At 42.0% G+C, this 22888-nt stretch overlaps 1 protein-coding gene across 2 annotated transcripts in view; it reads left to right on the forward strand.

Moving 5' to 3' along the window:
* The window catches only part of vps53 (VPS53 subunit of GARP complex), a 274043-nt gene that overhangs the window by 79198 nt on the left and 171957 nt on the right, over positions 1-22888 (forward strand). For both annotated transcript variants that reach the window (XM_059973414.1, XM_059973415.1), the window contains exons 8-11: positions 1828-1906; positions 2382-2525; positions 4630-4772; positions 5353-5494. In XM_059973414.1, the coding sequence (XP_059829397.1) occupies positions 1828-1906; positions 2382-2525; positions 4630-4772; positions 5353-5494 (508 nt within the window). The remainder of the gene's footprint in view (positions 1-1827; positions 1907-2381; positions 2526-4629; positions 4773-5352; positions 5495-22888) is intronic.

Genomic DNA, 22888 nt, shown 5'->3' on the forward strand with positions numbered 1-22888 from the left:
TCCTTTTGCTACTTCAGGATGTCCCAGTACGCTGTACAGCCAAATAAATGCGGTCATTGATGTAACGTAGGAAATGCAGCAACCGATACATATGCACAAGCTTCTGTAAATATAACATTTTCTTTAATTTATAGAAAAATGTCTTGAGTGCTGTCAAATGGGGGTGAAAGATTGGTCAGAACACATTACTCCTTTGAGAACTTTTAAGCCCACCCAGAAACATACTTTAGCATAACTTCTCAGCCAAAAGTTGCATCACCAACAGTGCAGCACTCCCTCTATAACAGAATTCTTATCCCTGGTGGAGACACAGGAGACAGAAAGTGCTGGAATCTGGAGCAAGATACAGAATGCTGGAGGAACTTAGTGGCTTGGGCGGTATATGGGGAAGGAAATGTACAATCCACCGTACAGTATGGGAACACAAAGTACGCTGCAGATGCTGGGGTCAAATCAACACGCTGAAGGACCTCAGCAGGTCGGGCAGCATCCGTGGAAACAAACAGTCAGTGTTTCAGGCCGAGACCTTTCATCAGGGCTGAAGAGGGAGGGGGGCAGGGACCTTCTATAAAGAAGGTGAGGGGGGGGGTGGGAAGGAGAAGGCTGGTAGGTGCCAGGTGAAAAACCAGTAAGGGGAAAGATCAAGGGGTGGGGGAGGGGATAGGCAGGAAAGGTGAAGAAGGAATGTGAGGGGAAAGCATAATAGGGCCCCGGCCCCCTCCCTCTTCAGCCCTGATGAAGGATCTCGGCCCGGCGTTGACTGTTCGTTTCCACGGATGCTGCCTGACCTGGTGAGTTCCTCCAGCGTGTTGTGCATGATACAGTGTGGGACCCTTCAGCTCAGATGAAGCATCATTTGTGCATTGCTTTCTCAGCCACTGACTTCCTTTTTCATTTTATCTTTTGCTCCCATTATACCTGGTGTGCTGGTTGATGAGAATTGTGAAAGGCGCTATATATACGCAAGGCTGTATTGCGCCATTCACAGACACAAGAGATGCTGCAGATGCTGGAAATCTAGTTAATAAACATAAAGTGCTGAAGAAACTCAGCAAGTCAGGCAGCATCGATGGAGAGGAATAAACAGTAAACATTTAGGGCCAAGACCCTTCATCAGGACATCTCTGCTTGAAATGTCGACTGTTTATTCCTCTCTATAGTGACTCCGGCTTGCCGAACATGATTTTCCTTTAGTAAATCAATGCTGGCATTGTCTAAACCAATTTGTAATTTCCAAGTGTCCTATTATCACAGTGTTTGTAATAGCCTCAGTGTAATACGTTAAATGGCCACTACACCTGTTGATGCATATCCAATCAGCCAATCAAGTGGCAGCTTCTTTGCCCGAAACGTCAACTGATTATTCCTCATAGATGCTGCTTGACCTGCTGAGTTCCTCTATCATTTTGAGTGCATTATTAGAAATTCATCAGAATGAATTTCTCCATTCATTTGTTTCGTTTCAAACTGCACTGGAGGCTCGGCCTAAAATTAGTACTCAAGTCTTTGGAATGGGATTGAACCAGAAAATCTTCCATTACTCACTGAGACAGGGCTGTTAAAAAGTAAAGTGACATTGCAGTAAGGAAGGAACTCCGTACTTAGTTGGCAGAACCAATGATGTGGTGTACCCAAAAGCCGGTATGCACATAAAAATGCAAACAACAGTGGAATAAATAGTCAATTTAATTTGGTTTTGGTGCTGCTGTTATCTTTTTTGGCTTAATTAAATGTCAGTGTATGAGTGCGAAGGCCATTCTTTTGCTATTTATTGATTTTCCCAGCTGCAGAGTAAAAGTTTAGAGAATTCTGATTTTGTTTTGTCAGAGTACGAGCCGCACAAACTGAACTGGGACAGCAGATCCTGGCAGATTTTGAAGAGGCCTTCCCATCCCAGGGAACTAAGGTGAGAGTGACCTGGCTGAATTTCAGCTTGCCTCAAATGGGGCTTTTCAGATGTGCCTTGCACCCTGTCTTTTAACTTCAGTATAAGTAAGGTTTTGTACCGTTTACTACTGAGCCACATCAAATTCAAATAAACCGAGGTTATATGATGAATCACTGAAACATTAATGTCCAGTCTAAATAAAAACTGGTAAAATTATATCCTGAGCTAAAAATATGTTGACTCATACACTTCAAAAGATGAAGAAATATTTGTTTGATTTTTTTTTTCCCTCCAATGTATGTTATGATTCACAAGCACCAACAAAATAAATTACTCAGTGGCTAAAAATGGAGAGGATTCCTCATTGGCATTGAGTTATGGTCATCCTTTGCTTTTGCATGTGAACAGTAGAAGATGAGAGAAACTTTGAACAATGTGCTATGTATTCACTGGACACCAAATAATTGTTGCCATTTCCTGTTCAACTTTACAGAGACCTGCAGGTCCCAGTAACATCCTGCGTGATGCCTGCCTTGTTGCCAATGTGCTGGACCCCAAAATTAAACAGGAGATCATCAAAAAATTTACAAAACAACATCTTTCAGAGTACCTTGTTCTGTTCCAGGAAAACCAAGATGTAAGTTCTGTGGTTTATAGTAATTATTTGGCACCAAAGGACAGACTTTACTCTGTCACTTTGAATTGCTGTCCTATTTTAAATGAGTGTTAGGCGAACTCAGATTTGCATTTCATGGAATTCATACTTTGGAAGCTCAACTTCAGAATTGTTTTACCAGCTGAGGTAGTACATTTTAACCAGGTGGTAAATTGATTTCTAGGCAAGCGGAGGAAAACAAATCAGATGCGGTTCCATAAAATGGAGGAGCAGAATTAGGCCATACGGTCCATCGAGTCTGCTCCTCCATTCCATCATGGCTGAATTATTAACCCTACAACCCTATTCTCTTGCTTTCTCCCTGTAACCTTTGACATCCTTACTAATGAAAAACCTATCAACCCCACTTTAAATATATCCAATGACTTGGCCTCCACAGCCATCTGTGGCAATGAATTCCATAGTTTCACCTCCGTCTGGCTGAAGAAAATCTCATTCCTCATTACCCTACACAGCTTCCCAACCTGGGGTCCATAGACTCCTCGGTTAATGGTAGGAGTCCATGGCAGAGTGAGTTTTATAGTAGGTTTCTTGCGTTCACATTAGGTAACATTAGGATTGGCCACAGATGTGATGAGATCTAAGTTTTGTATGTTAGCCCACAGGACATTCATTGGGATGACATAACAGAAGACATCTGAGATTTTTTTGCTGATAGGAGAGTTTATTTTAATTTAGAGATTCAGCATCAAAAAAGGCCCTTCTGACTAATGGGCCGCTCCATCCAGCAACCACCCATTTAAGCCTAGCCTAATCGTGGGACAATTTACAATGACCAATTGACCTACTAACCGTCATGTCCTTGGACTGTGGGAGGAAATGGGAGCACCTGGAGGAAACTCGTATGAGTTCATGGAAAGGACGTACAAAGTCCTTACTGTTAGCATCAAAATTGAAATCTGAACTCCGACGCCTCAAGCTGTAATAACATCACGCTATGGCGGCGCCTTTGTTAAGGACAAAATTAAATTATTATCAAAGAAATAGGAAAATGTTATGACAATATCAGATTGTAACAGAAACATTAATTTAAGAGTAGAGCTTACACAACCTTGTAAAATTAACTGCTTGTTATGCAGTTGTGAACCAGATGACAGTCCTGCATTCCTCACTCTGAAGTCATGCAGATCCAGTGATTCATTACTCTCCAGGGCCAGGGATCATGCAACAGACTAAATAGTAATCTGATAGTTTATTTACTCCCTTTAACTAGCCTTTCCATTGTGTATTTCATAATATTGAGCCTGTTGGAGTAGCTCTGAGAGTGAGATGCCAGTTCAAGAGGGGTTTTGCAGATCAAGCTGATTTTTGTCTGTCAGTTGCTTTCATGCTGTGCTTAATATTCATTTGCGGCCACCAGCTCTCAAGATGGATAATAACATAGCAATTGTCAATCCCAAAATAAAGTTGCTATGGCCAACCAACCAACTGAGCCATTGAGCACATCTACAAGGAGGCCTGCCACAAGAAAGCTACATTCATCATTGACTCCCACCATCTGGGCCATGCTCTTTTCTTTCTGCTACCATTGGGGAGGAGGTACAAGAGCCTTAGGTCTCACATCACTAGGTTCAGGAACAGTTATTACCCCTCAACCATCAGGCTCCTGAATCATGGTGTATAACTTCACTCAGCACAACTCTGAACTGATTCCACAGCCCACGGACTAATTTTCAAGGACTCAGGAACTCATGTTCTCAGTACTATTTGTTTGTTTGTTTATTTATTTATTTATTATTTGTCTTCTTGTGCATATTGGTCGCTGTTTGTGTGTGGTTTTACATTGATTTCTTTTATTTCTGTGTTCTACTATGAATACCCATAAGAAAATGAAACTTGGGAGTATATTGTGATATTTGTATACTTTGATAAATTTAAATTGAATGTTTGAACCTTTGAAAATTTTAAGGGAATTGAACAATATAAATGAGGGCTTGAGGCACCTGGGCACATTAGAAGTTGACAGCTCTAACACTGGTGTGAAACCATAGATAGAGAGGCCAGGACATGCATTCAGATCACTTCCATGCTAAAGTCCTCCTTTCCATGTAAATATTTTTGATAGGTGGCGTGGCTAGATAAGATAGATCGACGGTATGCTTGGATCAAACGGCAGTTGGTAGACTACGAGGAGAAATATGGCCGGATGTTTCCAGTGGAATGGTGCATGAGTGAAAGGATCACTGTGGAATTCTGCCATGTTACCAGGTATGAATCAGGAATATGATAATGATTGTTGTTCATCCTTTCGGCTTCATTATTGGTGGACTTGTATGCATTGCTCATTTAGGACCCTAATCTAGGCATTGCTTCCATAATTTAATAGATTGCTATTATATTTATTTCTCAAATTCCTTTTATTATTTTCTCTCAACTGTGGATGGCTGTTGCTGCTTACCTTCAGGTAGTTATTGTCCATTTGCTGAGATTAAATAGACTGGGGCGCTGCAACAGGCCATATCACAGTTATGGTGGTGAAGCTTATGAATTCAACCCATATTCCATTTTTTTCTGATTCATTTTGAGCATAATCCCATAGTGTGTTCCCTCTGGCAGTCTGGCTGATGAATGATGAAGCTGAGTGTGGTATACACATGTGGTAACAGAAACCAAGATTCTGCCTCAGGTGCTGTCTATCTGGAAATTGCCCAATAGAACTGGACTGATATTTCAGTTTTCCAAAAACTAGTCGTTATTTCTCTTTATTCCTTAAATGTGTGCCTTTTTTTCCTGAAATGCAAACATGGGTGGCTTCCCCAAAGGCATTTATCTTTTTTTTCCGTTCCAGGATTGAGCTGGCTAAAATAATGCGAACAAGAGCCAAGGAAATTGAAGTAAAATTGCTGCTGTTTGCTATTCAAAGAACAACAAATTTTGAGAGCCTGTTGGCCAAGCGGTTTTCAGGCAGCACGCTGACAGACGGCATTGTGGTAAGAATTGAGTGAGCATGATAAAATTTGCTCTCCGCATTCTCATTCTTGGTACTACCCAGGCCCCCATGACTTAGTGCTGTCCTCTTCTCTCAGTTCCTTTGGTCTCACTGACCTTTTTTCAACTGAATTTTATTTCACCGCCCTTTTCACTGCATCTCCTTCCCCTCTTCGATCCATCATTACTTTGTCTGATATGACGGCTTTTGATTCTGAGCCAGCGGGTTGAGGACCCAAGCGACTCTCGAGACTCGAGCAAAATAAAACTGCACTTTCTGTTCGATACTAAAGTAGCGCTGCACATCTGGAGGTGCAGTCCATGAGACATAACTCTGTGAGACGTAGGAGCAAAGTTAGGCTATTCAGCCCATCTAGTCTGTTCTGTGGTGCACTCTTTCAGGAGAATTATTACATGGAAGCCCTCTCAATTCATTGCAGAATATCTTATTTAAGTAACTTTAAAAAAAAGAGAGTTTATGTATTTCGTGATATAGCCTGGTAGCATCCCTTCTGGCCTGATGTGGTCAATTACACTCATGTGGCCAGTAAAACCTACTAACCTGTAAATCTTTGGACTGTGGGAGGAACCGGAGCACCCAGAGGAATCTGACGTGGTCACAGGGAGAATGTACAAAGTCCTCACAGTCATCAGCAGGAATTGAACCAGGTCGCAGGCACAGTAATAGCTTTGCGCTATCTGAAACATTGCCATGCCACACGTTTATTGGCTTACACTTTTTCTTTCAACAAATAAATATAATTGATTGCTTAGTTACCATCAAATTGCTGTTTATGTCAGTCAATAAACTGCTGCAGTACATACATTGAGCATTTAGATACTATAAACATTTGGACCATCCCAAAGCATGTTGGAAACACCTCTTTTACCCTTTAATTTATCACAGAATTTCTTGCTTAGTTAAGTCTACAACAGCTTAATAATTGTCCAATTCGAATCAGAGTCCAATAAATTATATGTTTGTTTCACGTAGCAAAAAGGGAATAAAAACATTTTCACTGTTTATTTTTATTTTTGTCTGAGGGCTGTTGTAGTGTAGATATGATAACCGATATAGCAACCATAAGGAAGAGATTGTGCCCAAGAGGTCACTATTTTAGAGATTAGGTGATAAATTAAATAATTTTATTATGCAATTAACTTTAAGGACTCTTTATCTTGTTAACTCATGTTCTTGTTATTTATTGCATTTGCACAGTTTGTTGTTTTCTACGCTCTGCTTGCACTTTCATTGATCCTGTTTATAGTTACTGTTCTGTAGATTTGCTGAGTATGCCTGTAGGTAAAAGAATCTTAGGGTTGTATGTGGTGACATGTATAGACTCTGAAGGAGTGATAGCACTGTGATCATTGCTGAATTAGTTATGAGAGTGCTGGAGTATTGATCTGTAAATACTAACCTCATTAGAGCAAGCACGGAGTTTAAATTCGGATAAATTTGGAATAAAAAGCTCTTATCACTAATGGCAACAGTGAATTTACAACACACATAAAATGTTGGAGGAACTCAGCAGGTCAGGCAACATCACTGGAAATGGACGTTTTGGGCCAGGACACTTCATCAGGACTAGAAAGGAAAGGGGAAAATGCATATATGGTTCACTAACATCCTCGTAGGAAAGAAATCTGCCTGCATGGTCCTTTATGATATGTGTTCTCAAACTTTGACTTTTAACTCCCATCAGTGGCACAGTCCAGAGAAGACACTGGATTGCATATAGAGAGAGGGAGTTTAAAAGAAGTGAGTAAGAGAGGGAAGTTGGCACATTTTGTGTGCCACAGTTCCCCAGGAGACATTGGATTGCACGTAATTAGGCACTTGGTAAGAGCCAAAAACCAGAGATGAGGTTTAAACGGAATGGCCGTCATGTGAGTGGACCAGTGTTGGAGTAGGGAATTGAGGCTTTGGCGAGGAGAGGTGCAGGCTGTAGGTAGATCATTTTTCTTGTTATATATTCTCTGTCTCTTCCTTATTGCACATTTAGCATTGTGGGGATGCCAGACATATTGCATTGCTCCCATTGTGGCATATGGGAAGGCAGGGAGACCTCCAGTGTCCCTGAAAGAAGTGCATCCAGCTGCAACTTGTAACAGATCATGTTAAGTAGTTGGAGCTGGAACTGGATGAACTCCTGATCATTTGGGAGGCTGAGGTGGTTGATAAACAAGACATACAGAAGGTGGTTACACCCAAAATGCAGTAGACAGGTAACTGGATGACTGTCAGGAGGGAGAAAGAGGATAGGCAAACAGTTCAGATCACCCCTGTGGCTCTTCCCCTAAACAACTGGTATACCACTTTGCATACTGTTGGGGGTGGGGGGGGGGGGGTTGGGGTGTGAGGAAACCCACAGCGGTCAGGTCTCTGGCACTGAGTCTGGCTCTGTGGCTCAGAAGAGAAGATGCGATCTGTAGTGATAGGGCACTTGTTGGTTATGGAAACAGAAAGGAGGTTCTGTGGACAAGAATGAGATTCCCAATGGTTTGTTGCCTCCCCGGTGTTACGGTTAGAGACATCACCGATTGAGTCCACAGCATTCATAAGTGGGAGAGTGAACAGCCAGAGGTCATGGATAGGATGAGTGATGAGGTCCTGCAAAGTGAGTTCAGGAAGTTAGGTGCTAAGTTAAAGGGCAGGACCTCCAGGATTGTGATCTCAGGATTGCTACCCATGCCAATTTTGATGGTAGAGATCTTAGAGGGGCCAGAAACAGGAAGATCACTCAGTTTAACAGTTGGCTAAGAAGTTGGTGTACCAGGGAGTACTTGTGATTTTTGGATCATTGGGATCTCTTTCTTGAAAAGTGGGACCTGTACAGAAGGTTTGCGCCTGAACAGAAAGGGTCTAAAATCATAGCAGGAAGGTTTGCTAGTGCTGCATGGGGGGGGGGGGCATTGGGGGAATGAGGGGTTTTAAACTAGAGTTGTAGGGGAATTGGAACAGATGGACACCAGAGCAGATCAGATAGTGGAGTGGTTGTGGAGAAAGATATTGTTAAGCCTGCATATGAGATCAGGAATCGAAAAGTTGAGCATGGTGGGATTAATGTTCTGAGCTATGTATATTTCAAAGCAAGGAGTATTGTTAGAAAGGCAGATGAGCTTCGGGCATGGATCATCATGCAGAATTATGATTTTGTAGCCATTTCTGAGATTTGGTTGCAGAGGGGCACAACTGGCAGCTCAATGTTCAGGGATTCTATTGTTTTAGATGTGATAGAATGGGAGGGATTAAAGGGGGAGAGGTGGCATTACTAGTTAGGGAAAATGTCATGGCAGTGCTCAGTCAGGACAGAATGGAGAGCTCATCAGAACGGAGAAATGAGAAAGGAATGAACATGTTATTACAGACCACCCAGCAGTCTGCAGGAGCTTGAGGAACAAATTTGGAGGGGGATTAGACTGTTACAAGAAGCATAAGGATGTGATAATAGGTGATTTTAACTTGTCACATATTGACTGGGACTCCCATTCTGTAAAAGGGCTAGATAGAATAGAGCTTGTCAAATGTGCTCAGGAAAATTTACTTTATCGGTACATAGTAATTGTTATTGTCTCTTGTTCTTGTTGCCATTTGCGCAGTTTGTTTTTTGCATGTGGCGGTGTTAATCTTGTGGTTGCCATATACACAATTTGTTTTTTTGTGCGTGGGGGGCTTTGATGTTCTTATTGTTTGTTTTGTGCATGGGGGTTGATGTTCTTGTTGCTGTTTACGCAAGTTATTTTTTGCACATGGGAGGGGTTTGATGTTTTTGTTGCCATTTGTGCAATTTGCCTTTTGCCAGGGGTGGGGGGGGTTGATATTCTTTTTGTAGTTGGTGCGATTGTTCTTTTTGTGCGTGTGGTGGTGGGGGTGGTGTTTTTCTTGAACAAGTTCCATAGTTTTATTTGTTTTGTGGCTGTCTTTGCAGAAGACAAATCTGGGTTGTGTACTGCATACATACACTAATAAATGTACTTTGAACTAGAGAGAGTGCAATATTAGGAAATGAGATAGGGAGATGACAGAAGTTTGTGTAGGGGAACACTTTGTATCTAGTGATTATAATATCATTAATTTCAAGGTAATTATAGAAAAGGATAGGTCTGGTCCTCAGGTTGAGTTTCTAAATTGGAGGAAGGCCAGTTTTGATGCTATCAGAAAGAATCTGGCAAGTGCACATTGGGACAGGTTGTTTTTTGGCAAAGGTGTACTTGGTAAGGCGGAGGCCTTCTAAAGTGAAATTTTGAGAGAATGGAGTTTGTACGTTTCTGTCAGAGTAAAAAGGCAAGGGTAACAGATTTAGGGAACCCTAGTTTTCGAGAGATAGTGAGGACCTGGTTAAGGAAAAGAAGGTTGTGCAGAGCAGATATGGGCAGATGGGAACAAATGAGACACTTGAGTATAAAAAAAATGCAAGAGAACTTAAGAAGAATATCAGGAGGACTAAAAGAAGGCTTGAGGTTGCTTTAGCAGACAAGGTTGAGGAGAATCCTAAAGGCTTCAACATCTATATTTAGACCAAAAAGATAGCAAGGGAGAAAATAAGCCCTCGGGAAGATCAGAGTGGCAGTCTATGCGTGGAGCTGAATGGGATGGGGGAAGATCTTAAGTGGCTTGTTTGCATCTGTATTTACTCAGGAGATGGACACAAAGTCTTCAGACATGAGCCAATGCTCATGTCCATGTCTGTCGACATGAGTCATGGACCCTATACAATTACAGAGCAGGAGGTGTTTGCAGTCTTGAGGCAAATTAGGCTTGATAAATCCTCAGGGCCTGACAAGGTATTTCCTTGGACTGCATGGGAGGCTGGTGCAGAAATTACAGGGGCCTTAGCAGAGATATTTAAATCATCCTTAGCCACAGGTGAGGTACCTGAGAACTGGAGGGTAGCTAATATTTTGTTGTTTAAGAAAGGCTCTAAGTATAAACTAGGAAATTATAGCCCAGTGAGTCTGACATCAGTAGTGGGAAAGTTATTGGAAGGTATCCTAAGGGACCAGATATACAAGTAGTCAGATAGCCAGTAACTATTCCTGATCGTCACCATGGTTTTGTGTGTTGTAGGTCTTGTCTCACTGATCTTAGAGTTTCTCAAGCAGGTTTCCAGGAATATTGATGAAGGCAAGATCTTTGACAAAGGATGTTGTCTTCATGGAACTAAGCAAGGCCTTTGACAAAGTCCCACATTGGAGGTTGGTCAAGAATGTTAGGTTGCTTGGCAACCTAGTAGTAAGACATCGGCTTCACGGAATAAGTCAGAGAGTGGTTGTAGATGGTTGTTTCTCTGACTGGAGGTCTGTGACTCATGGTTCTGATGCAGGGATCGGTGCTGGGTCTGTGTTGCTTGTTATCTGTATCGGCGATCTGGATGATAATGTGGTAAACTGGATCAGCATATTTGCAGATGACACCAAGATTAGGGGTATAGTGGACAGTGAGGAAGACTATCAAAGCTTGAAGTGGGTTGGAGACCAGCTGCAAAAATGGGCAGAAGATTGGCTGATGGAATTTAATGCATATTAGTGTGAGGTGTTGCACTTTGCAAGGACCAACCAGGGTAGGACTTATGCAGTGAGCAGTAGGGCACTAAGGAGTGCAGTAGAACAGAGGGATTACAGATCAATAGTTTCCTGAAAATGGGGTTTCAGGTCGATAGGGTTGTAGGGAAAACTTTTGGCACATTGGCCTTTCATAAATCAATGTATTAAATACAGGTGTTGGGATGTTATGTTGAAATTGTATAAAACATAGGTAAGTTCTAGTTTGGAATATTGTGTGCAGTTTTGGTCACCTACCCACAGGAAAGATGTAAGTAAGATTGAATGAGCGTAGAGAAAAGTTACAAGGATGTTGCCGAAACTTGGACCTGAGTTAAAGGAAATTGTTGAATAGACTCTATTCCCTGGAATGTAGAGGACTTGAGAGGAGCTTTGGTAGAGCTATATAAAATTGATGGATAAAGAAGGGGTAAATACAAGTAGGCTTTTCCCACTGAGCTTCGGTGAAACTGCAACTAGAGGTCATACATGAATGGGGTCATGGAGGGCTATAGGCTGGACACAGGTCGATGGAACTAGGTAGATTAATGTTTTGGCACAGACTAGATGGGCTGCAGGGCTTGCTTCTGTACTGTAGTGTTCTATGACTTCTAACCAGAATAGCAGTTTAGGGCAATGTGTTCAAGTAGTGGCAATGCTAGTAACGTCCACCCTCCTTTTTGAATGAACAAGTTTTAAAAAGAGCCAATTCCAAAGTTAATGTTACTAGCTGGTAAGTATGGAGTTTGTGCTCCAAAATCATCTGTTGGTTCAGAAGCTCTTTTCTGTCCCTGAATTCCTCACCCTTCAGAATGGAATCTATGCATATCTTGACTTCCAAAAATAACCTTGCCTTACACCTGTAGCATAGGGGTTAAACTAGTTTAACGGAGCTGCTTTCTTACATGTCTGTGTAGCATTAGTGCAATATTGAAGGTTAATTTCCCTGCAGCAGAACACCTTTGGTCTCCTGATAATGTATTTGAACTTCCCAAAATTAGCAATTTGAAGTTTTCTTTTCCAAAAAGAAATATGTATAGACAGATTTGAATTATTGGCCAAGTTGCCAAGAAAAATGTCTATGGTCTTCTTCAAGATTTCAGTGTTAGTGTCTGGTTTCCGTTTATTTATGCACAAGAAACTTCCATTACATTTTCAGCAGACAGTGTTAGTCAGATGGTAATGGTCCTTGACAGCCAGACCTCTGAACTCTTTCCACGTTCCTTGTGACTAATTACTTGCTTCGAGCCTACATGGCTGTCAGTAGTGACTGGCCTTCTTCAGGCCCTCAGGCTGGCGTCTGGGAATTTTCTGAGAGCTGGGCAGGAAGAATGAACCAACCTTGCTGCTGTGTAAAGGCACTGCACTCAGCATGCGACTGTCTCATTTCTAAACTCCTGAGTCAGTGTCTGTAGGTGTGTTTGGTCTTGCAATTCAATGCATAAAAGCATGCAGACATGATCAATAGGTTCAGCTGTGTTCAGACCAAATATCAGAATGGGGCAGAAGTGTGATCAAAGTGACTTTGACCATGGAATGATTGTTGATGCCAGATGGGGTGTTTTAAGTTTCTGAGAAACTGCTGATCTCTTGGAATTTTCATGTGCAATAGTCTCTAGAGTTTTACAGAGAATTGTGTGAAAAATGAAAAACATCCAATGTGTGGCAGTTCTATGGGTGAAGACACCTTGTTAATGAGAATGGAGAATGACCTGACTGGTTCAAGCTGACAGGAAGGTAATAGTAACTCAAATAACCACATTTTATAATAGCAGTGTACAGAAGAGCAGCTCTGAACTCACAACACTTTGAATACACTCAGTGGCCATTTTATTCCTTACAGGAAGTGCCTAATAAAGTGGCCACTGAGTTGAAATTTCCTCTCCAGGGTGACAGCAGATTTTCTGTCCTTAACGGCTAAGTGTTTGACAGCTTGTGTTTTTATTCATTCTCCTTGCGTCTCGTCTTTCATGGATATTCTTGTGTTTGATTCCAAGGTGCACATTCTTCAGCACTTCTGTATTTCCAGCTCCATGCAATTATTTGTTGTATGTATGGGCCACAGCATTCCCTTTGACCGCATTAATGCACCATATATATCATGTATGTGAGGTCTGGATTTCCCTAGAAAAGGGATGAGCCACCTTCTTGCATCCCTTCACTCCTCTGATGAAGGTACTCTCACAGATGGGTGGTGAGTTGCAAGATTTAGACCCGTTGACAATGCTGCTACCACACAACTCCAAGAAGCCGGGCAGGATTCTGACCTTGTCCACAGCTGGTGCAGGATTTGCATGTTCTCTCTGTGCTTGGTGGTCAGTATACCACAAATCCCAAAAAAGTGCTAGTTTTTAATTGGCTACCGTAAACTACTCAATTACCCTATAATGTAGATTACTGATGAATGAACCAAATAGGTGGGGGGGGGGGGGGGGAGGGTACGAGTCTAGGTGAAGGATCTTGACCCAAAATGTCTGCTGTCCATTTCTTTCCACAGATGCTGCCTGACCCATTAAATTCCTCCAGCAGTTTGTCTGTTGCAAAAAGAGGAATTGATGATTATGTTTGCAACAGGAAAAAATAACAAGGGGGAGAATGGAACCAATGTGATTGCTTCTCTCAGATTTTGCATGAAGGCAGTGACCATATTTGTGTTATTGAGAGTCCAGAGGATGGTGAAAGGGTACCAGCAGGTGGTACTGGGCTTGCTAACTTTGTCTTCCTCAATGACTGAGGCTATGGGTTTGAGAGCTATGGCTATTGTAGCCATGATGAGTAACTGTAGTACAATTTGATTTGGGCAATTTTTAGAGAGTCTGTCCTTCACCTGAATGCCTTGGAAACTCTTTTATATGTGTAATGCCAATCCAAGCATCGAAGCCCAAGAACGAATATAATGTATGTTCGTCAGAGTTGTAGAACAACCTTGGTAAGATGTTGACACTAAACAGGTACGTAATTATCCGTCACCTTTTTGTCTTTAATGATCAAATGAAGATTAAAGGTCAGTATACCAGAAGTACTTGAGTCATCTTGAGTTTCCTGTAGCAGCAGAACCATGAGATGTTTAGCATCACTCTGCAGCACTGGGCCAGGTTGTAGTACTATTCTTCAAATGACGCTTCCTATTATTAGCATGTAAGAAGGTTGGTTCAGATGGAAGATCACAGGTTCAACCCTCACTACTGAACTATAGGGCATAATCCAGGCTAACACTGATTAAGCTAATGCCATATTTTATATGGGGTATTAACTGTAGTCCCATTCTTCTGCTCCAGTGACACATTGGGTTGCCAGCAATCTTGTAATTTGGGAAGCTCGCTTGTTCTTCTGGCAATGTTTTTTTCCCTAGTCAACATCAGCAAAGATAACTCTCCATAAATAACTATTACTCACCCTGGTGCTGTTTGTGAGATCTTGTTTGTAAAGTGATAACTCTGGTTGCTTGTCTAATTGAGGTCCTCCATCGGTTGGGATCGACCATAGATGTTGCGCCCTAATTGTCTATGTTGTCAGTGTCGGTCAATACACGAGCAAGCCAGGCAAGTAAGATGTGAAGAGAAGCTGTTGCCCATGCAGCAGGTTCCCTCTGTCCACACTGCTGATGAATCCAAGGGAATGGTGGAGACCAGTACAGTTTGGCACCAGTGGCATTGCAGGAGTTTCCCAGTTAGCATTGAGCTCAACGTAGGATTGCCTTAGGCAGTCCACTTCTGGAATTTTCCTTGGGGCTTTCTCCCGAAAGTTGCCCCATAAGTGGATATAATCCCAAGGTAATGGAGGTTTGAAATCAGCATTTTTCTTTTAGATGATTGAACGAATATGCCACAGTTGTCACAGACTTTATAAAAATAGCCATAGACAAATCTGCCCCCACAAAATCGAGTCTTCCCAACCAGAAGCCCTGGTTGAACCACAAGATCTGTAGCCTGCAATCTGCTGAGGATTACATCAGTGGCCTTCAGGTCTGACGACCAATGAAATACAAGAGATCCTGGTATGTCCTCTGGAAAGCCATCTCACGTGCAAAGCGGCAATCTGAGACTAAACTTGAATCACTGAAGGATGCTCGTCAGTTTGTCGGAGGAGATAGCATTCAAGCCCTTAGTTTGAACAAATAGGAAATCTTGTGTTGGACTCTATATGGCAATTTGAGGCTGACTGGTGTTTTTAATGTGCAGTACTACTGAGGTTATTGTAGTGTACATACAATATTGCTTGATGTTTCTTTTTCTATAATTCTAAACTTAATCTTTGGCTGCAGGATGTCGACACAATCTGCAGATATTGTATGTATCATTCCATAAGCAGGCATTTATGATAAAACCTTGATTCTATAACATCTTGGAGAATAGTTACAGAAAACTGACAACTCCTCTACTTTTAAGCAATGCACACAAAATGCTGGAGGAACTCAGCAAGTCAGGCAACATCTATGGTAAAGAGTAAACAGTCGACATTTTGGACCAAGACCTTTCTTCTGGACTGAGAAAGAAGGGGGAAGCTGGGGGTGGGGTGGGGGGGGGGGTAGGCAAAAGAGGCTAGCTGGAAAATGATAGTTGAAGCCAGGTGGGTGGGGAAGGTCAAGGGCTGGTGAAGAAAAATCCGATAGGAAAGGAGAGTGGACAATAGGAGAAAGGGAAGGAGAAGGGTCCTGGAAGAAGCAGTAGGCAGGTGAGATGAAGTGAAAGGTCAGAGTGGTGAATAGAGGAAGTGGGGTGGCTAAATTTGTTCACTGAAAGGAAAAATCGATATTCATGCCATCGGGTTGGAGGATACCCAGAAAGAATATAAAGCATTGCTTCTCCACCCTGAGGCTGGCCTCATCATGGCATAAACAGAGGCTATGGAGCAACACGTCAGAATGGGAATTAAAATGTTTGGCCACCGGAAGTGGTTGATGTGCTATTCCATGCCCACACTTTGGGAAGTCTGATCATCTGGTTGTACTTCTACTCCCTGAGTATAGGCAGAGACTGAAGACCACAGAACTAGTAGTGAGGCCCAAGGAGGTATGGACAAGGGAAGCACAGGTGCACTTACAGGACTGCTTTGAATCGGTGGACTGGACAGTATTCAGGGAGCCATCTTTGAGTCTGGATGAGTATGCCACAGTTGTCACTGACTTCATTAAAACTTGTGTGGACAAGCTTATGCTTACAAGAACTTACTACATATTCCCAAATCAAAAGCCGTGTTTGAACCAGGAGGTTTGTAGTCTGCTGAGGGCTAGAACTGTGGCATTTGAGTCTGGTGACTCAGGTCTGTATCAGAAAACCAGGTATGACTTGTGGAGGGCTATCTCAAGAGTCAAGAAACAATTCTGAGAGACTCTAGAGAATATATTGGATACATGTCAACTTTGGCAGAGTTTGCAGACCATTACCTCCTACAAAGCAAAACCCAACATCATGAGTGGCAGTGATGCTTCACTACCAGATGAGCTTAATGCCTTTCGTGCTCGCTTTGAAAGGGTGAATAAAATCACAGCTATGAGGATACCTGCAGCATCCAGTAACCCTGCGATCTATGTCTCAGAGGCTGACATCAGGCTGTCTTTCAAGAGCGTGAACCCTCGCAAGGCGGTAGTGTCCGATGGAATACCTGGAAAGGATCTAAAAACCTGTGCCAACCAACTGGCGGTATTTAAAGACATTTTCAATCTCTCACAGCTACAGTTGAAAGTTCCCACCTGCTTCAAAAGGGCATCAGTTATACCAGTGCCCAAGAAGAGCAGTGTGAGCTGCCTTCATGTCTGTCGTCCAGTAGCCCTCACATCTACAATGATGAAAGACTTAGAGAAGTTGGTCATGCCTAGAATCAACACCTGTCTCAGGAAGGACCTGGACCCACTGCAATTTGCCTATTACCACAATAGGTCTACGGCAGATCCGATCTCACTGACTTTCCATGTGCCCTTGAATCACCTGGACAATGCAAATACCTATGTAAGGATGCTGTTTATTGACTATAGCTCAGCATTTAACACCAACTTTCCTACTGTCGTGATTGAAAAGCTACAGAACCTAGGCCTCTGTACCTCCATCTGCAACTGGATCATCAAATTTCTAACTGGAAGACCACAATCAGTGGGGATTGGAAATAACATCTCCACCTTGCTAACAATCAACACTGGCACACCACAGGGATGTGTCCTTAGCCCATTGATTGCTATTTTCTCTCTACACCCAAGACTGTTTGGCTGGGTATAGCTCATATGCCATCTATATATTTGCTGATAATTCGATCATTGTTGGCAGGATTTCAGTTGGAGATGAGAGGGTGTACAGGAGCAAGAGATACCAGTTTGTTGAGCAACAACCTTTCACTCAATGTCAGCAAACTCAAAGAGCTGATTATGGACTTCAGAAAGGGAACACAACCAATCCTCATGAAGAGATCAGAAATGGAGCGAGTGAGCAATTTCAAATTTTTGGGTGTCAATATTTCTGAGGACCTAACCTGGACGCAACATATCAATGCAGCTATAAACAAGGCAAGACAGCGGGCTATATTTCATTAGCAGTTTGAGGAGAATTTGATATTTTTCAATATGAAAGCCATCAAAGAATATCAAGCTTAAGTTTATTGTCATTCAACGATACGCATATATACAGCTAAATGAAACATTGTTCCTTTGGGACCAAGGTACAAAACACAGTACATGCAGCTAATATATTGTATTTATGATCTAACAGACATACAGTAGCTACAGTACAGCATATATAGTTACAGTAAAGCACAATTCAGTCACAACATAATAGTTCAAGTATAGCCTGAAGGTTGATTGTCCATGAGATGTTGTTCTGGAGCCATGTCTTTGTAAGAATAAGCATGTAGCCATTCCTCATCTCATGTTGGGTCAGTTGCAGACAAAATTAATCCAGTTTATTTTCTTGGGAGCAAACATTGGAGAGCAGTGTTGACATGAGAGTTGGCCTGCAGGGTTTAGCATTTTAACTTGGGATGGATTCTAGCATGCTCTCTCACACCGCTACAAGCGCTTTCTTTCCTGGGTGGCTGTAACAGGTTACACCACGGAATGAGGGCCTGGTCTGTGCAATAAACCAAGGCTACGCAGCTCCTCTGCTGTTTGTGTCACTAATGTGGAGTTAATATAGGGTTAGTACAAGAAAGCAGCTCTGAAATAAGAGGATAGTCATGATCTCATTGAATAGCCTACTCTTAAGTCTTTATGTTCTCAATCTCTATGGTATCAGTGTGCTGTGGAGTGAGTAGACTTTTTTAAAAGAAGTCTTTCTTTTATCTGAGCATTCCCTGCTCTGATTCGCAATCGAAAGGATTTCTTCCTTGCAGAGCTAATTTTGATTACTATAATGAAACATCTATTTTATAGATGTTTAGTGTAATATAGAGCAATAATGGACTTTTTAATATATTACTTCTGTTTTTGCACTATTTTTAATCTAATGTATATACTTACTGTAATTGACATTTTTTTTATCTTTCCTAAATTATGTACTGTGTTTTATCACTGCTGCTAAGTCAACAAAGTTCATGACACACACTGGTGATGATCAACCTGATTCTGATACTATCACATTTGCAAACTGTACGTAATGTTTAGCATTTTATCAATGGGGACGCACTTTTAAGATGTCATTCAATTAAATGGTTTGATTTGGTGGTTTTCAGCACGTGTTATGGCTGTTTCATCACCTTGTTGTGGAAAGCAAATCGATTAATAGGGTGGCCGAATGCTGACTTCATTGTATGTTTAACCATGAGTCTAAATCTAACATCTCTGTTCTTCTGGCTGTCCACTGTCTAATAGAGGGGAGTACTGGACCACCCTAAATCATTGACAGTAGTGCAGAAAACCTGTAGCACTATATCTTGAAAGGAAGTATTGTAAAATTCTAACCAGAAAGAACACTGTGACATTCTGGCATGTTTGCCTGTGTCCCGTTCAGTCTATTAAATTATCTTCCCAGTTATGTGTAAAAGTGTGACCTGTATATTGGATCGCAGTTTATCTTCCTCTCATTGGACTTTTGAACAGCACTGTGTGGTCCATTGTATATTTGTTATTACTCCCAGGAAAGCTGTTGACCTGTTTTTAAGTACTTTCTTGGACAAAGACGTCTGCTGTTTCACATCTAGATTGCAAACGATACATATTTGACAATGTTTCTATGTGTTGTGGATTAAACCTTATTTTCAGCAGTTGTAGTGGTATTATGTTGCATCTATAAAGACCTCTTTGTCAAACTAAGTTTTTTTTAATCTAGGCATTCCCTGCTTTGTTTTGCAATCAGAAAGATTTCTTCCTTGTGGAGCTTATTTTGGTTACTATAATGAAACATCTATGTCATATAGATGTTTAGAGCAATAATGAACTTTTAATACTGATTCAGTTCTTGCAAATTGGGAGTATTTCAAAATAGAGTGCCTTGAAAAAGTATTCAGCCCCCAACCCTTTCTTCACATTAAAGAGTTTTACAACTAGAGATTTTGATCAATTTAACTGAGAATTTTTATTTGTCAATCATATGCTCCTTTTTTTTTCACTGTAGAGCCCAAGCAATTAGGAACATTGTAAAACATGAAAAACTACAAAATCAGTAAGTGAAATATTTGCTCTCCATAAGTATTCATCTCCCTTTGTTCAGTACTTAGTTGAACCACCTCTCACAGCTATTACAGACAGTAGTCTTTTTGGATAAGTCTCTACTTGCACAACATGATGGAGCAAGATTTGTCCATTCCTCATGCTTTGCCCAGTTAGTTGGGTAGCGGTGGTGGACAACAATCTTATGGTTTTGCCAGAAATGTTTGATCGGTTAAGGTCAGAACTCCAACTGGTCCACTCAAGTGTATCAACTTTCTTCATTTCAAACCACTCCATGGTTGATCTGGCATGCGTGTCGGCAGCATGTTTTGAGTCGTCGTCCTGCTGAAAGACGAAATTCCTCCCCAGTTTATACTTTTTGGTAGAGGCTGCAAGTTTTTATCCAGGATATTCCTGTATTTAGCAGCATTCATCTTCCCAACAATCCTGACCAGATTTCCAGGTCCTGCTGGTGAAAAAGCAGCCCCTACCTCCACCATAATCTGTGGTACCTGGCTGATGCACAGCTTTAGATCTTCATCACACGTACTGCTTAGTGTTGAGGCCAACAATTCCACTTTAGTTTCATCTGACCAGATGACCTTCTTCCTCATCTTTACAGTATCTTCTAATTGACACATTTTGCACAGTGTTTATGGGCGAGGATATGTTGTTCTCAGCCAGGGATTCTTCTTTGCCTCTCTTCCATAAATACCTTTTTTATGCAAGGCCTTAAAGATTGTGCAGCCATTGACTTCATCTCCAGTTACAGCCACCAGCTTCTGCAGCTCATTCGGTAGCCTCTCTTACAAGCGCAGTTCTTCTCCAATGTCTAAGTTTAAAGGGGCAGCCTGACCTAGGCTGTGTGGCTGTGGTTTCACAGTGGATTGCATTGAGCTCTGAGGTATGTTCAGTGTCTTTCAAATGGTCTTCCCCAGATTTGTGCTTCTCTCTTACCATTTCCCTGACATGTCTTGAATGCTCTTTTGTCTTCATTTTGGTTTGGTCTGTTGAAAATCTACCATACAGTTGAACCTTACAGAGAAAGGGATTATTTATTCTTAAGAATTCATTGAAAAGGGGTGGTCTTGAATCTTCTATATCAAAGAATTGGGTGAGTTAACTAGAACACTAGAATACTACAGCACTGTACAGGCCCTTCAGCCCTCGAAGTTGTGCCGACCCATATATTCCTTTTAAAAAAAAGTACTAAACCCACACTACCCCGTAGCCCTCTATTTTTCTTTAATCCATGTGCCTGTCCACTAGGCTCTTAAATAGGGTCTTGGCCCGAAACGTCGACAGTGCTTCTCCCTATAGAAGCCACCTGGCCTGCTGCGTTCCACCAGCATTTTGTGTCTGTTTCTTAAATACCTCTAATGTTTTAGCCTCCACCACCATCCCTAGCAAGTCATTCCAGGCACCCACAGCAGCCTGTGTAAAAGTACTTACCCCTGATGTCTCCACTAAACTTCCCTCCCTTAACTTTGTACATATGCCCTCTGGTATTTGCTATTCATGCCCTGGGAAACAGGTACTGGCTATCCACCCTATCTATGCCTCTCATAATCTTGTAGACCTCTATCAACTCCCCTCTCATCCTTTTACGTTCCAAAGAGAAAAGTCCAGGCTCTGCTAACCTTGCCTTATAAGACTTGTTTTCCAATCCAGGCAACATCCTGGTAAATCTCCTGTGCACCCTCTCCATAGCTTCCACATCCTTCCTATAATGAGGTGACCAGAACTGAACACAATACTCTTAAGTGTAGTCTCACCAGACATTTGTAGAGTTGCCACATGACCTCTCTACCCTTGAATTGAATCCCCCTATTAATGAAGCCTAGCATCTCATAGGCCTTCTTAACTACCCTATCAACCTGTACAGCAACCTTGAGGGATGTATGGATTTGAACCCCAAGGTCCGTCTGTTCATCCACACTCTTAAGTAACCAGCCATTAACCCTGTACTCAGCCTTCTGGTTTGTCCTTCCAAAATGCATCACCTCACACTTATCAGGATTGAACTCCATCTGCTACTTTTCTGCCCAACTCTGCATCCTGTCTATATCCTTTTGTAACCTTCAACAACCTACAGCTCCATCCGCAACTCCTCCAATTTTCGTGTCATCTGCAAACTTACTCATCCAGGTCATTTATAAAAATCACAAATAGCAGGGGTCCCAGGACAGATCCCTGCGGCACTCCACTAGTCACCGACCTCCAGGCAGAATACTTTCCTTCCACAACTACCCTCTGCTTTTTTCCTGTAAGCCAATTTTTTATCCAAACAGCCAAGGTTCCACTGATCCCATGCCTCATGACTTTCTGGGTGAGTCTCTCCTGGGGGACCTTGTCAAATGCCTTGCTAAAATCCATGTAGACCACATCTACTGCCCTATCCTAATCAATTTCTTTTGTTACCTCTTCAAAATACTCAATTAGGCTGGTGAGGCACGACCTTCCCTTCACAAAGCCATGTTGACTATCCTTGAGTAGACTGTACTTCTCCAAATACTCGTAGTTCCTATCCTTAAGAATCCTTTCTAATAGTTTGCAGACCACTGACATAAGACTCACCTGTCTATAGTTCCCAGGATTCTCCCTATTACCTTTTTTAAACAAGGGAACTACGTTTGCCATTCTCCAATCCTCCGGCACCTCCCCTGCAGCCAAAGAGGATTCAAAGATCATAGCTGCTGCTCCAGCGATCTCTTCTCTCACTTCCCACAGCAACCTGGGGTATATCATGTCCGGCCCTGGCGACTTATCCATCTTTATGTTTTTAAGAAGATCCAACACTTCCTCCTTAATCTCCACATTGTCCAGCACACAGGCCTGTTCTGTTTCGACCTCACCCTGATTAAGATCCTTTTCACTTGTGAATACTGAAGCAAAGTATTCATTTAGGACCTCCCCAAGCTCCTGTGTCTCCAGGCACATTGCTTTCTTTATCCTTTAGCGGCCCCACCTTCATCCTTGTCATCCTTCTGTTCTTCACTTATGCATAGAATGCCTTGGGGTTCTCCTTAATTCTACATGCCAAGGCCTTCTCATGCCGCCTTCGAGCTCTCCTAATTCCTTTCTTAAGCTCTTTCCTGGCTACCCTATATTTCTCATGAGCCTCTCCTGCTTCCTGCTTCTTATATCTAACATATGCTTCCTTCTTCCTCTTGATGAGTGTCCTCATGTGTTTCGTCAGCCACGGTTCCCTTTTCTTACCATTTTTTCCTTGTCTCAGTAGGACAAACCTATCCTGAACCCAGCACAAGTGGTCTCTAAA

The sequence above is a fragment of the Hypanus sabinus genome, chromosome 6 (assembly GCF_030144855.1).
Source record: "Hypanus sabinus isolate sHypSab1 chromosome 6, sHypSab1.hap1, whole genome shotgun sequence".
Classification (NCBI taxonomy): Eukaryota; Metazoa; Chordata; class Chondrichthyes; order Myliobatiformes; family Dasyatidae; genus Hypanus; species Hypanus sabinus.